Source organism: Cinclus cinclus, chromosome 28, assembly GCF_963662255.1.
Source record: "Cinclus cinclus chromosome 28, bCinCin1.1, whole genome shotgun sequence".
Lineage (NCBI taxonomy): Eukaryota > Metazoa > Chordata > Aves > Passeriformes > Cinclidae > Cinclus > Cinclus cinclus.
The window spans coordinates 4,201,888-4,214,381 of record NC_085073.1 but is presented as its reverse complement, the minus strand read 5'-3'; the positions used below and the strand labels follow the sequence as shown (position 1 = coordinate 4,214,381).

The window sequence follows — 12,494 nt, the reverse complement described above, 5'->3', positions numbered from 1 at the left end:
GTGCCCCGTGGAGCTCTGCATTGTTCTCTGTCCCCAACCCTGGGGTTTGGGGACAAGGCTGGGACATGGCAGAGAGGACATGGGCAGCTGCTCCTGCCCCCTCCCCAAATAACAGCTCCACAGCTCAGTGCCCCATCAGGATTCACCCCACCCCAGGCGTGCCTGGAGGTGACTGTGGCACCGCATCAGTGTCACAGCTCAGCTCCGGGGCTGTCGCAGCCCACAGTGTCCCCCCAAAAAACCACTGACACCCCGAGCCTCACCCCGGCCTCCAGCTTCCTCCCAGGGATGCTGGGGGAGGGGGTGCAGGAAGAGAGTTGCATGGGTGGGATGGTGCTGACACATGGCTCGAGGGCCACCCTCACTCCATCACCCATAGAGGTGGGGAAACTGAGGCACGGCCACATTCGCACAGCCACCAACATCCCACCCCCCCCACCCCAGCCCGCGGCCACCCCGCCGTGACGCAGGAGGGAGGCAGGCAGGGAGCTGGCACTCACGGCCAGCCCGGCTGGTGCAACCGGCCCAGCTCCTCCGGGCAGTGGCCAGTGGGACGAGACTGGGAGCACCCAGTCAAATGAGCACCCACGGGTTGGGGTCTGGCACCCAGAGAGGGCTGGAAACACCTCAAGGAGACCCCAGACCTGTTCACCTCTACTAAGGAGGATGGGGCAGCTCCATCACCCCTCTCCTTCCTCCTGCAGGTAGACACACGTGTGAGTGCTGAGCAGTAGTGTGCACAAGGGGGGTAAACTTGTGGCAGTGCCATGTCCCCCCCCCGACGCTGGTGAGGTGTCTAATCACACTGACACCAGACACTATTGCATCCAGACTGCCCAAATTTATTTCAAAAATAAAAAATAAAATATTAAAGACCGAAAAGCCTTGCTCTCCCCCCCACCCCCCTTTCCCCAAAACACACAAAAAAAAAAAAAAAAAAAAAAAAAGACTTTTGCAGACAAAAAACACGTCACGTGGGGGCTCTATTTGCACAGATCCTGACGGAAAAAAAATCCAAGTCGGACGAGAAAAAGGATCCTACGGCCTATGAAGACTATGTCAGTATTGGCTCAGTCGGGTCATTAATGTCTATAAATACCGGCCCCGTGGCCGGGACCGAGTTTGGGGTTATTTATTCAGGTTTTTTTTTTTTCTTCCTTTTTTTTTTTTTTTTAAGTTAAAAAAGAAAAAAATCCAACCACCCAAGCGGCGGGTGGGAAGGAGTCCAGCGACTCGGAAGTTAGGCTCGGCCACAGAGGGAAGGCGCCTTGGCTTCTCCCTCCCCAAACAAAATTAACACTCCCCCAAAAAACAAAGCCCCCCCCACCCCCGTCCCCCCTCCCCAGGCTGCGGCGGTGGGGCCCAGGCACACGTGTCCCCCCGGGGGGGCCCAGCCCCACAGCCGAGCAATGCTACATATAGAAGGGAAGGAAAACAAATGGCCCCCAAATCGGGGGGGGCTCCAGCACCTCCAAGAGAGACTTCATCTCCTCCTGCCTGCACCGGGGGGAGGTGTGGCACAAGGTGGGGCTGGTGCCCACCAGGCTATGCCCCTCTTCACAGCAAAGCAGCAGCTTCGATACGCCCCAGGACCCTCCCCACGTGCCAGGATCCCCAGCTGGGGAGGCTACAGGGAGGGGGTGGCTCCCGCTGCTCCCCCCCCCATTGCCCCAAACCCAACTGAGCAGAGGGGTGGGGGTTCCCCCTGCCACGCAGGTCGGCCCAAGGCGTCTGGTCGCAGGAGACAGCAAATCTCGAGGAGCCCCGGCTCGCGACACCAGCGCTGCCTCCCCACGGCGGGAGTGGCGAGCGGGACCCCCCGGCACAGTCCCCCGGGGCCCCGGTTCTCTATGCTACGACAAACTCTGATTTCATCTCGGCCTTGACTTCTGGCTTCCAGACCGAGTCCTCGAAGTCCAGGTCCAGGCTGCCCTCGCTGGAGACGCTGCTGTTGCTGTTGGTGCGCCCGGCCTTGCGGTTGGGCACCCAGTGGTACGGAGCCCTCGCGTCCCGCCGCGCCTTCCGCCGCAGCCGCTTCTGCTGCAGCAGCAGCTGCAGCCGCTCCACCTTGCAGCGCGTCGCCCGGTTCTCTGTCTGCCGCAGCCGGTCCCCTGCGAGGGGAAAAAGGGAAAGGGGGTCACGGGGGGCTGTCGTGTAATGCCATGGAGGGGGGGGGGATATGCCAGCCCCACCACGTGGACATCCCTGTAACAGGCAGGTTGTCCCCTGTAATGGAGACTGATGGGTCATGGTGGGGTTCCCTGATTCATAGCTGGGGGGGATACACCCCAACAGGCAACCCTCAGTGGGCTACCCCCATAGCAGGTGCCCTCCAAAAGGAAAAGGGCATGGTGGTTATGGGAGGGTGGCCTGACTCACATCCTGGAGTGCCCCGTGGCACAGCCCTTTGATATCCCAAAAACAGGATGCCCACTACAGTACCAGGCTGGTCCTCAGTGGCCGACAGACCTTTTTTGGGGTGCAGGGTCCCTACCACAACACCTCCTCTATCCCCCGGATAGATGGGGAGGGTCCTGATCCAGAGCAGACCTGGGGGTGGCCCTGGAAGACCTGACCACACCAGCAGGGGCTGGAATCAGCCCAGAGCAACCCTTTGTGGGGAGCTGGACTACCCCTGGCTAGGAGAAAGGGAAGAATGAGCCCTGACAGGGCTGAGCCAGCACTAGTGGTTTCACTTCTTTCCTCTAACCAAATTACAGGGGGTCCTCTGCAGGTGCCTGCAACACCTTCCTGCACTAGGGCTCACAGGTGTGCATCCAAAAATGCCAGGGGAGCCACTGCCATGCCTTGACCAGGCCCCCCAGCCAGGCCCATCTTCACCCCCAGTCTGGGGAGATGGGTTTGGAAAGGGGGCCCCAGAGTCTGGGTGACCCCAAAACCTCTGCCCACACAGCAGGAACAGGCCCTGAGCTCCCAGGGCAGCATGGACAACGCAGCCACCTGCCACTCCCCCCCACCCCCACCCACACAGGGATGCTTTGTACCCACAGGATTTGGCAGAGATGACAACTCAGGGTGGGTGGGGTGACCTCCCTGAATCCTTAGGGATGCTGATTACCCCCAGGCACACTACACCCCTGACTGACACCTGTCAATCATTCAGTTCCTAGTCCCTCTCTGCTCATCCCAGCCACGGACCAGGGACCCCCAAGAAGAACCAATCTCAAATCCCAATCCCTCTCCACTCGGGGGCAGCCAGACTCACCACTGGGCTTGCACATCCGGATCTGGCTTTGGCACTGGACGACAGGGTGCAGGGTGGGGGTGGCGGCCGCTGGCAGCGGCTCTGAGGTAGTTTTGGTGGCGAGGTCCGGAGAGGCAGGCGGCGAGGAGGAAGAGGAGGAGAACTGCGTCTGGCAGCGAAGCTGCGTCAGGGACTGGGGCATGCCCTGGTAGTGTCTCGTGGCGCTGAGGAGGTCGTTGAGGATCTGCAGGATGGTGCCAATGTCCCGCCGCGGCCGCCCGCTGCTGTCCTGGCAGTTGGGGTGCAAAGTGCCTGCAGGGAGGGGGAAGAGGTGGGTGTGAGACAAGCAGTCCCCCCAGATCCATCACCCCAGATCCCCCCAGAAATTCAGCAGCACGTACCGGAGAAGGTCCCTGAGAAGACCCCAGGCGCGTGGTTGACGAAGCTCTCGATGACCGCCCCGGGCTTGCGGGATCGGGCTGAGGGGGCCGGACTGCTGCCCGGGGAGCTGCTGCTGCGAGAACCACAGTCCACCTGGGAGGGGAGAAATATGGGATCAGCCTCGGGGTAGGGGTGTGGCAGGGCACACAACCCTGCTCCTGACCTTCTGCCACCTTGCAAAGAGCCAGGTCAGGAGAGGCCAGACAGGGAGCAGGTGCAGCAGGCACCAATCCCAGTTCTTCCTGGCACGCAAGGAACCACCCTGGGGGTCCCGACAGCTGCCCTGCTCTGCTGTCCATGAGGGAAAGGGAAGCAACAGCAGCAGCTCCTGCACACCCGTGGGGACAGGCAGGGTGAGGACAAGCAGGGTAAGAGCTTGGGTTACACCCTGTCCTTGATCCCCTCCCTGGGACCTGGGGACATTCTGAAGACCAGACAGGGGACAACCCATTTCCACACATGAGGAAACCGAGGGAGGGCCAGACGCGACCCACAGCTGAGCTAGGAAAGTCACAGCTTCACTCCCCCCTTTCCCAAATGCCCCAGAAGACCCCCCCCAAGACTCACCTCTGAGCAGGAGGAGACCACGCTGCTGTTCACCGTCTGCGTGCTGGCCCCGTGCGACCGGAACATCCCAGCGGTGACGGGAGCGGCGTGAGGGGCGTTACAGTACATGGGGGGGGCCGGCGCAGCGGGCGTGGGGCTGGGGGCCGGGCTCTGCTGGCACGAGGGCACCACGGGGATGCGGGCGAAGCCCGAGCCGCTGGCACCGTGCAGTGTCCGGCAGTGGGGGCTGGCACTGGCCCCTGCCTCACCGCGGCTGGCGATGAGGTGCCGGTGCTGGAGCTGTCCAGTGCTCTGCTGAGCTGCCAGCTGCAGCTGCACGAACATCATGTGGTCACCCACGCGCAGGGCCAGGGTCAGCGGGGACCGGCCCGACAAGAAGTCGTTGACCTGGGGAGAGAGAGAGAGAGAAGGGATCCTCATCAGCCGTGGCACGAGCAGCAGGGGATGCTGAGCAGGGGATGGTTGTTGCCCCTACAGGTTTCCCTCGGCCACAGGGATGGGTCACTGAGGCAGAGAAGGGGTGACCCCCTCCCGCAGCCCTTCCCAGGCCCTCACCCGTGCCAGGCTGGCAGAAGAGCCCAGCTGCCGTCCCCACACAACCCCAGCCCGGTGCCAGCTCCGTCAGCTGACAGTGCCAGGGGGTATTTTTCTTCCTTCTGCCCTTCCTGCCCTTTATTCCCCACCACTGAGTGGCTGGGCCTGCCCGGCCACCCTCCCCAGCGCTGATCCCGATGGGCAGGGACCGCAGCTGGGGCAGCCCAGAGCTGCATGCCTGGCCAAGGGCCAGCACTGCTGCTCCGGCCAGTGCAGCGCCAGCCAGAGGGGTGTCCCCCCACAGCTTGGGGGGGGGGGGTGGGGGTGCCCTGCTGGCACAGGGAGAATAGGAGGGGGCAGGTGAGGACATGCTGGGTGTCCCTGCATGCCCACCACCGTGACTCAGGCAGTGCAGCCCACTTGCCCTCCCCCCGCCAAGGCAGCTGGGGGTGGGGGACAGGCCCTGCCCAGCCTGGAGGCTCCAGCTCTGGCAGGTGATGGAGCAGCTGCCGTGTGGAGACAAGAGGCAGGGCCTGACCCTCCCCAGGCTGCAGCTGTGGCGGGTCCCCAATGCCCAACACCTGCCACCCCCCAGCTCACACCCCTCAGCCTGCCCCCTGCCGCATAAATCACTTGGCAGCTTTGCCAGGGAACAGGGGAGGCCCCTGAGCACTGCCCCACATTCTAGAGGGGCTGGGACAGCTGTGGGCCCCCCCCTCACCCTCATGTGTGCCGCAGGGGGGCTGTGGTTCTCACCCCTGCCAGCCCAGATGGGTTAATTGGGATGATGCACTCCCCCCGTTTCCACCCTACACCCCCTTCACTGTTCCAGGGCATGCAGGGCCCAGCTTTCCCAGCCTGTCACATGCAGCTCCTGATATCACCCCCCACATCCCCTGGCACTTTTGGGGTGCAGCCATCGAGGGGTCCCCAGTGGACACAGCACCCCCCAGTCCCCAGCACGGCGGAGCAGAGCCCCCCCAGCCCCGGCCCTGCTCCCCCACGCCCCGCTGCCGCGGAGGCCGGTTCTGAGAAGCCGTGGGAAAAGCAGCTTTAAAAATACCAGCAGCAAAGCCCCGAGCGTGTCAGGCGGAGGCTGCAGAGGAAGGGGTGGGCGGGAAGGAGACGCTGCAGCTCTGGACACGGAGGTTACAGGGCAAGGGGGCGGGAGAGGACGGCAGGCGTGCACATGGGCACACGTGTGCACACGCATGTGCGTGCACAAAGCACCTGGCTGTAGGAAAACATCACCCCAGCCCCCGTCCTGCCTCAGTTTCCCTTCCCATAGGGGCCTGGATGGCCTCACGCCAGGCTGGCAGCCCCATCCACAGTGCTTGGGCCCATTCCGTCTCTGGCCATCTCCAGCCCCTGCATGGAGCCCCCCACGGCTTCTGGGCCACCCCAGCCCTGCTGCTGCTCTCTGAGCCACTGTACGGAGTACATTTCACACAGGGACCCTGCAGACCCCAACGCCAGGTCCAAGCAGCATTCACCAAGGCATGGGAAGGGGACCCAGCTGGGCCCTGCTCCCACTGGGCTCCAGAGCAGCCCCTTTCACAGCCCCAGCTCCTGCCACCCTCCTCCAGGCCCTGGCTCTGCACCCAGGTGTGCCTGGGGGAGCCCCACGCACCTCCCCGGGGCCCCCTGACGTCAACCGGCCCCGCTCCCTCTGACTCACCCCTGCCCTGCCTGACCTTCGCCAGCGCTGTGAGAAACCAGAGCACCCCAACCCGGCCAGAACCGCGCTGCCAGCACTTCCCAGCAGCACAAAGAACCCCCCGCCTCCATGCCTACGTACGGGGGTCCCACGGCCCCCCGCAGCACCCCCGGGGCTGGGCCGTGGCGCGGAGCCGGCCCGGTCCACGCGGCGCCCCAGCCCCGGGGCTCCCAGCACCCGCCCCCACGCCGCTGCCAGCCTCCCCCCTCCCGGCGAAACCAGCCCGCTCCAATGCAAACACGTCCCACCCAGCCGCCCGCTCGCTCGGCCGCCCACGCCGGGAGGACCCCGTCCCTCCCAGACGGCTCCGCCGGGGGGGGGGGGAGCCGGGACAGCTTTGCCGAGGGGGCTGGGGCTGCTGAGCCCCCTAAAGCCCCCGCACCTAGGGGTCCCCCTGGGACCCGGCCAAGGCCTGGGGGGGGGGCTCAGCTGCACTGTACCGGGCTCGGGGCCCGCGGGGATGGGGCAAGTGTCTCCCAGCTGCTTCTCAAAAACGCCGATGACTCAGAGAACGCCGCATTCCTGCCTCGCTCCAACGCCTGGCCCCGCGTCACCCCGGCCCCCAGCCCCAGACACCCCCGGGCCCCCAACTCTGGGCTGGCAGAGAGAGGGAGCTGCCCTCGAGTCCTTGCCCCTGGATGGGGAGAGCAGCACCCCCAAAGAGGCACAAGGAAGCCATCCTGGGAGATCCAGATGGCAAAGGCAAGGCCAGGGCAAGGATGAGGACGGGGAGCAGGAAATGCACCCCCAAGCCCCTGCAGAGTCTCCAGCTGGGCACAGGGACAGAGCCCCCCGACCACAGTCCTAGACCCCTGGAAGAGCAGGATGTGTCAACCCCCTCCTCTGTTCCTCCCCCTCAGCACTCCTGGGTAGAGGGACTGAAGGAACCAAGAGCCAAGGCAGTGGGACCGAACTGCCATCCCTGGAAAGCGGGGGCAGCCATGTGGGGAGGAAGGAAGTGCAGGAGCATTTCCAGGAAGCCCCCGTGCCCGGCAGCCACTTCCCCAAAGGCTGGGGAGAGGATGGCAGCGCCCCGACCCCCCCGCCGCCCCCAGAGGAAGCGGCTCAGCTCTCCCCGTGCTCCGGAGGCTGTGTGACGCAGGCAGAGCCCAGCAAAGCATGAATGGGAGGAGTGGTTTCCTGCCCCCCCTCCGCCGCCCCCCAGGTGCTGGCGGTTCCTCCTGCTCAGCCCTGGCTTCCTGAATCACCAACCGGAGGAACCTGCGGTGGGCAGGGAGGTGCGGAGCCGCTTCCCGCAGCCAGTGCCAGACCGTAGCCCACCCACACCCTCCTCCACCCGCCGTGCTTGGTCTGGGGGGGAGAGGGCACAGCCCTGTGCAGGGGGGGTACCCTGAGCTCCACGGGTTTCTGGCTCCCCAGTCCACCACACCTCGCTGCCCACATCAGAGCAGGGCTGCGCAGCCCCACCAGAAATATCTGCAGCCCTGAGGCCAGGAGGTGCACTGTGACCCCCAGGCTGCCAGAACCAGCCCCCTCCCGCAGCTCTGCACCCCAGCTAGGATGGGCAAGCACCTTGCAACCCCTCTCTTCATGGGACACCAGCAGCCTCCGGCACTGGGGATCCACAGGGGCTACAGTCCAAGCTCACTGCTCCAGACCCCACGGGGTTAAACCAGCTCCCAAAAGTCAAGGTCACCCCAGGCAGCGAAGGGCACTGCGGGTCAGTCCTTGCGGGCAGGGTATCCTGGCCCTTGCCACATCCCCACGGTGGGGGCACAGCAGTGCCCCACCAGCCCCTTCTCTGAGCCCTGGCACCACATGGGGCTCAGCCCCTTCCCAGAATTCAGCAAGGCAGGTTATAAAAACCCAACCCTCAAAAAACCGAAGCTGCAGCATCAGCCAGAAAAAAAATTAAAAAAAAAAAAAAAAAAAAAAAAAGGAAGGAAGGAAAGAGTTTCACAGCAGTAACAGAGACGGAAAACAAAGGAGCGGGGCCTGCACGGCTGGGGGTAAATTCCACCTTCACGGCAGGAGCTGGCGGCTGCGCACGCACCCACGGCTCACCCACGGCTCTCCCACCCTTGGAACGCTTCTGCCCCACAGATGAGACCCCCCCCCCTCCCGCCCACTGCCACCCCTCCAAAACTCCACAGCGATTCAACCATGGCCCCGCCAACACCGCCCACTTGGCCCTTTCTGCACCCCTTGCTTGGAACCCGGTGCCCCAGCACAAGGCCACCGAGCAAGGGACAAGGAGAGGGTCAGAACACCCCCAGCACAGCTTATCTGCACCCGCCAAGGACAGCTCCAAGGAAAGACGGAAGAACCCTTTGGGAGCTGGGGAGGAAGCCAGGCTCTGCAGCTCCACGAGCCCCCAGCGTGGCCCTGCCAGCCTCCTTAACATCCATCACAGCTGTGGGGCAGATGGGCAGCCCTATCCCTGCACCCCAAGGCAGGCAGCTGTGGGGGGGACTGCAGCCCCACATCCCCGGGCAGAGCCCTGAGCCGTCCAGCTCTGCCACCGACCTGCGGCGTGACCTTGTGTGAGTCACTTCACCACCCCGGCTCCCGGCTTGTTTGGGCTGAGAGGCTGCGGCGTGGGACCTCCCTGAGCCCGGAGCTGCACAGGGTGACGGTGCCCGCCCCGGGCACCGCCCTCAGCGCTCCCACCCCTGCTGAAGGTGAAACCTCAGCGAGGAACCAACGCCAAAGCTTTTGGGAGGGGAACCAAAGTGAGGCCGCAGCTACCCTTCCTTTCCCCCTCCCCCCCCCCCCCCCCACCTTTGTCTTCATCCAGCCCCGGCATCCAGCCCCTCACCTGAGTTTCAGTTAAGCTTTCCAGAGCTTGCATCACCGACTGTTCTGGCCTGGACGCCTGGGACTGGAAAAAAAAGGAGGAGGGGGGGGGATTAACGTTACAAATGCAGCGAAGGAGGGGGCGTCTGCAGCAGGAGGGAGGGATGACATGTCACTTCCACTATTTCTACACAAGCCCTGAGAAAGGAGTGAAATACTAAACCTGCTGCCGTGCCCAACCCAGAGCTGCCTCCTCAGCGAGAGCTGGGGCAGCAGAGCCGCAGGGCTGCCAGCACATCACATCCTCATCCTTGCCCGGGGCTTTAATAATAGACAGGGACGAGTGGGTGGGATGGAGGGAGCAGCAGGGAAAGGCCACTCACCATCAAGCCGGCCTCCACGGTGGGCACCAGTGTCAGCTTGCTGCCTTCCACGACCCCCAGGTCCTGCAGTTTGCCAGAGCTGAGGCGGCTGTGGGAGGAGATACCAAAAGCAGGGTCAGTGCAGGTTGGGCAGGCCCCCCCAAGAGGGTACACACGAGTGGGGGACACCAGCTGCAAGTCTGGCTACTCCCAGGGGACCAATAGCCCCCCAAGCATCCCTACCACAAGAAATTTCCAGCCTGTACAGGCAGGAGGGAACCCTGGCACCCCACTGCTCAGCTGCCCCCGAGGGGAGCTCACGGTGTGGGGCACCCCTGCCCTGAGCTCGGGGCAGTACTGAGGGAGCCAGAGAAGAGCGTAGCTACAGGCGGGGTGCGTGGTTCAGGAAATCTGCCCACTGCGGGGACGGTCAGAGAGAAGTTGGGACCAGTGTAGGTGGGGGAGGCAACACTGGGAACGTGCTCCCTCAACCCCGTGAGTGCCGACAGATGGATGTGGTGTCCCCGTGCGTCCCCCACCCCCTTACTCCCGGATCCGGGAAAGACTCTCCAAGTTACTCCCGGCCCGGCCCCGCTACACGCAGGGGGTGCGCAGCCCCTCGGCCCGGGCCCCCGGCAGACAAAGGCCCCCCCGCCGCCGGGGGCTCAGGGGGGGCCGGGCCGCGCCGCCGCCGGGGCTGAGCCCAGAACAAAGGGCCGGGGCACGGCCGGGCCCCGCCGCCCACAAAGGAGCCCCGACAGGGCCGGGCGAGGGGGCGGCGGCCGCGCTCCCGGCCCGGCGCCCCCCTCCCTCCCTCCCTCCGCCCCGGAGCCACCCCCCCCCCCCTCCCTCCTTCCCTCCCTCCGGCCCGGCCCCCGCTCGCCCCCGCCGCGGCCCCCCGGGCTGCACCCCCCCGCCCCGCACTGGAATGGGGCCGGGAAGGGGGAGGGGGCGGGAGCCTTTGTGCGGTGCCGAGCCCGGTGAGAGGGGGCCGCCCCCGCGCCCAGCCCCGCTGTCGGGGGCTGGGGACCCCGGGCCTCCCGAGCCGCGCCGAGCCCCCCCGTACCGAGCCGTGCCGTACCTCTCTTTGTGCAGCAGCGCCAGACGCTCCTTGGGCACCTTGAGGCGCTGGGACAGCCGCCGCTTCAGCCCCTCCACCGTCTCCTCGGCGGGCACCGAGAGCTCATAGCGGGTGCCGGTGGTGGTATGGATGTAGAGGTTCATGGGGGGTTCGGGTGGCCCCACCTCGCAGGCGGGAGCCCCGCGGCTGCAGCTCCTGGCGCCGGGCTGCGGGTCCATCCGCCGACCTGCGGGGGCAGCGGCGGTCGGTGTCGGGGGGCGACGGCGGGACGCGGCGGGAGGGGGGGCGCGGCGGGAGCGGACAAAGGAGGGAGCGGGGCCCGCTCCGCCACACGCCCGGCGGGACCCACGGGAGCTCCGGCTGCGCGGCGAGGCCTCGGGTGGGGGCCGGGAAGAGGCGGGGGGAACGGCTAGGAGGGGAGTCCCCAAGCAGGGCTGCACCGTCCGTGCCTTCTATGGCCGGGCAGGAGAAAATTAAAAAAAAAAAAATAATATATATATAAAAATAAAAAATATAAAATCTCCCGTTCTCGCCCCGCTCCGGTGGCTGCCGCGGGAACGAACGGGGAGAGGGGGGAAGCGGTGGAAGCGGCGCTGCCTGCCGCCTCCTTTCTTTCTCCTCGCCGCCGCTCTGTGCTCTCGGTGCGGGGTGTCTGGGGGCGGGGTGAGGCCCGAGGCCGCGGCGAGGGGCGGGGAGGCCGCCTCGCTCCCCCTTCTCTGGGGCCGGACCCGCCGAACCGGCCGCCGCTCGCGCTGCCGTGGGAGCACCGGGGGGGGGAGGGAAGTTACAATGTAGCAACGTCCCGCGGGCGGGGCCTCGCCCTCATTCACTCCGGCTCCTCCGGCGGCCGCGGCCAATGGGAGCTCGCCGAGCGCCCAGACATCCGCGGCGGTGGCCAATGGGAGGCGGGCGCAGCTTCCCCACGTGGCCCGGTGGGCGGGGCGGTCCGGCCGGATTCCTCCCGCCCACGCGGCCGCGCGGCCCCTCCCCCGGCCCCGCCCCCCCCGCGCGCCCTCGCGCCGCGCCTGGAGCCATTCATAATCCCGGCGCACAACAAAGGGGCGCGGGGGGTTCGGGGGTCTGGCCGGGTTCTGACAGCGATGGGCACCCCCCGAGCCGGGCAGCGGATGGCGTTGGCGTGCGAGGCCCGGGTGCCGCGGAGGGGTGAACGCGGGACACGGGCAGGCGCCGGCCCGGAGCGCCGCGGCGGGGGCGGTGAGCGGCCCCCGCACCGGAGGAGGCCGCGGCGGGAGGTGACTGCCCGTGGGGCCGGGCGTGAGCCGGAGCCCCCGGAGCCGAGTGACGCCGGGGCACAGAGGCGGAAAGGGCGGGGGGGACACGTACAGTCACCCTCGGCCGGTCACACCCGCTCGGTCACACGCACCCGCCCGGTCACCCTCCCGGTGACGCCGTTACAGCTACGGGGAACTGTCCCGATGAGGGGTTGAGCCCCCTGTACCCCCCAGCACGCTCTTGCCCCCCCCCCCCCCCCCTCCCCCAGTCCCGCAGCTGAAACCTCCACCCCAGCGGCCCCAGCCCCACCTGCCGCCGCCCGGGGGGTGGAACGGACATCCCGCAGCCCCGGGGCCCCGTCCCGGCACCCGCACCGGGGGGTGGTGGGGGGGGCTATGAGTCAGCAAAGCGCGGGCGCCCTCTGCCGGCCCCGCTGCACCTCCTGCTCCCGGGGGGACCGCGGGGGCCGCACCGGCAGCGCGCCGGGGAGCCCTTACCGAGACACCGGGGAGCCCTTACCGAGCGACCGGGCGGTCCGGCTGCGGTGCGCCCCAGAGCCGCTGTGCCCCCACTGGGCTGGAGAACCCCTGCCCGGGC

General features: G+C 66.4%; 1 protein-coding gene across 2 annotated transcripts; it reads right to left on the bottom strand.

Annotated features, from left to right (window-relative positions):
* Window positions 1-968: 968 nt before the first annotated feature.
* Window positions 969-10,974, bottom strand: MIDN (midnolin). 2 transcript variants are annotated; one of them, XM_062510312.1, is made up of 7 exons: window positions 10,665-10,974; window positions 9,605-9,692; window positions 9,244-9,306; window positions 4,214-4,600; window positions 3,607-3,739; window positions 3,227-3,517; window positions 969-2,111 (listed from the first exon to the last, which is right to left on the bottom strand). In XM_062510312.1, exons 1-7 carry the CDS (start codon window positions 10,880-10,882, stop codon window positions 1,849-1,851), a joined length of 1,443 nt encoding a protein of 480 aa, XP_062366296.1. In that variant the 5' UTR covers window positions 10,883-10,974; the 3' UTR covers window positions 969-1,848. The 2 variants fall into 2 exon arrangements, with proteins under 2 accessions (XP_062366296.1, XP_062366297.1); XM_062510313.1 differs by having other exon boundaries at window positions 4,235-4,600.
* Between the last annotated feature and the right edge of the window lie 1,520 nt (window positions 10,975-12,494).

Bases quoted from the DNA above. Each gene is read 5' to 3' on its own strand.
- MIDN (XM_062510312.1), bottom strand. From the start codon at position 10,882: ATGGACCCGCAGCCCGGCGCCAGGAGCTGCAGCCGCGGGGCTCCCGCC. The intron at 9,693-10,664 runs GTACGGCACGGC...CTCCTCCCACAG, and splicing joins GCGCTGCTGCACAAAGAGAG to CCGCCTCAGCTCTGGCAAAC. The intron at 3,518-3,606 runs GTACGTGCTGCT...CCCTCCCTGCAG, and splicing joins CTTCTCAGGGACCTTCTCCG to GCACTTTGCACCCCAACTGC.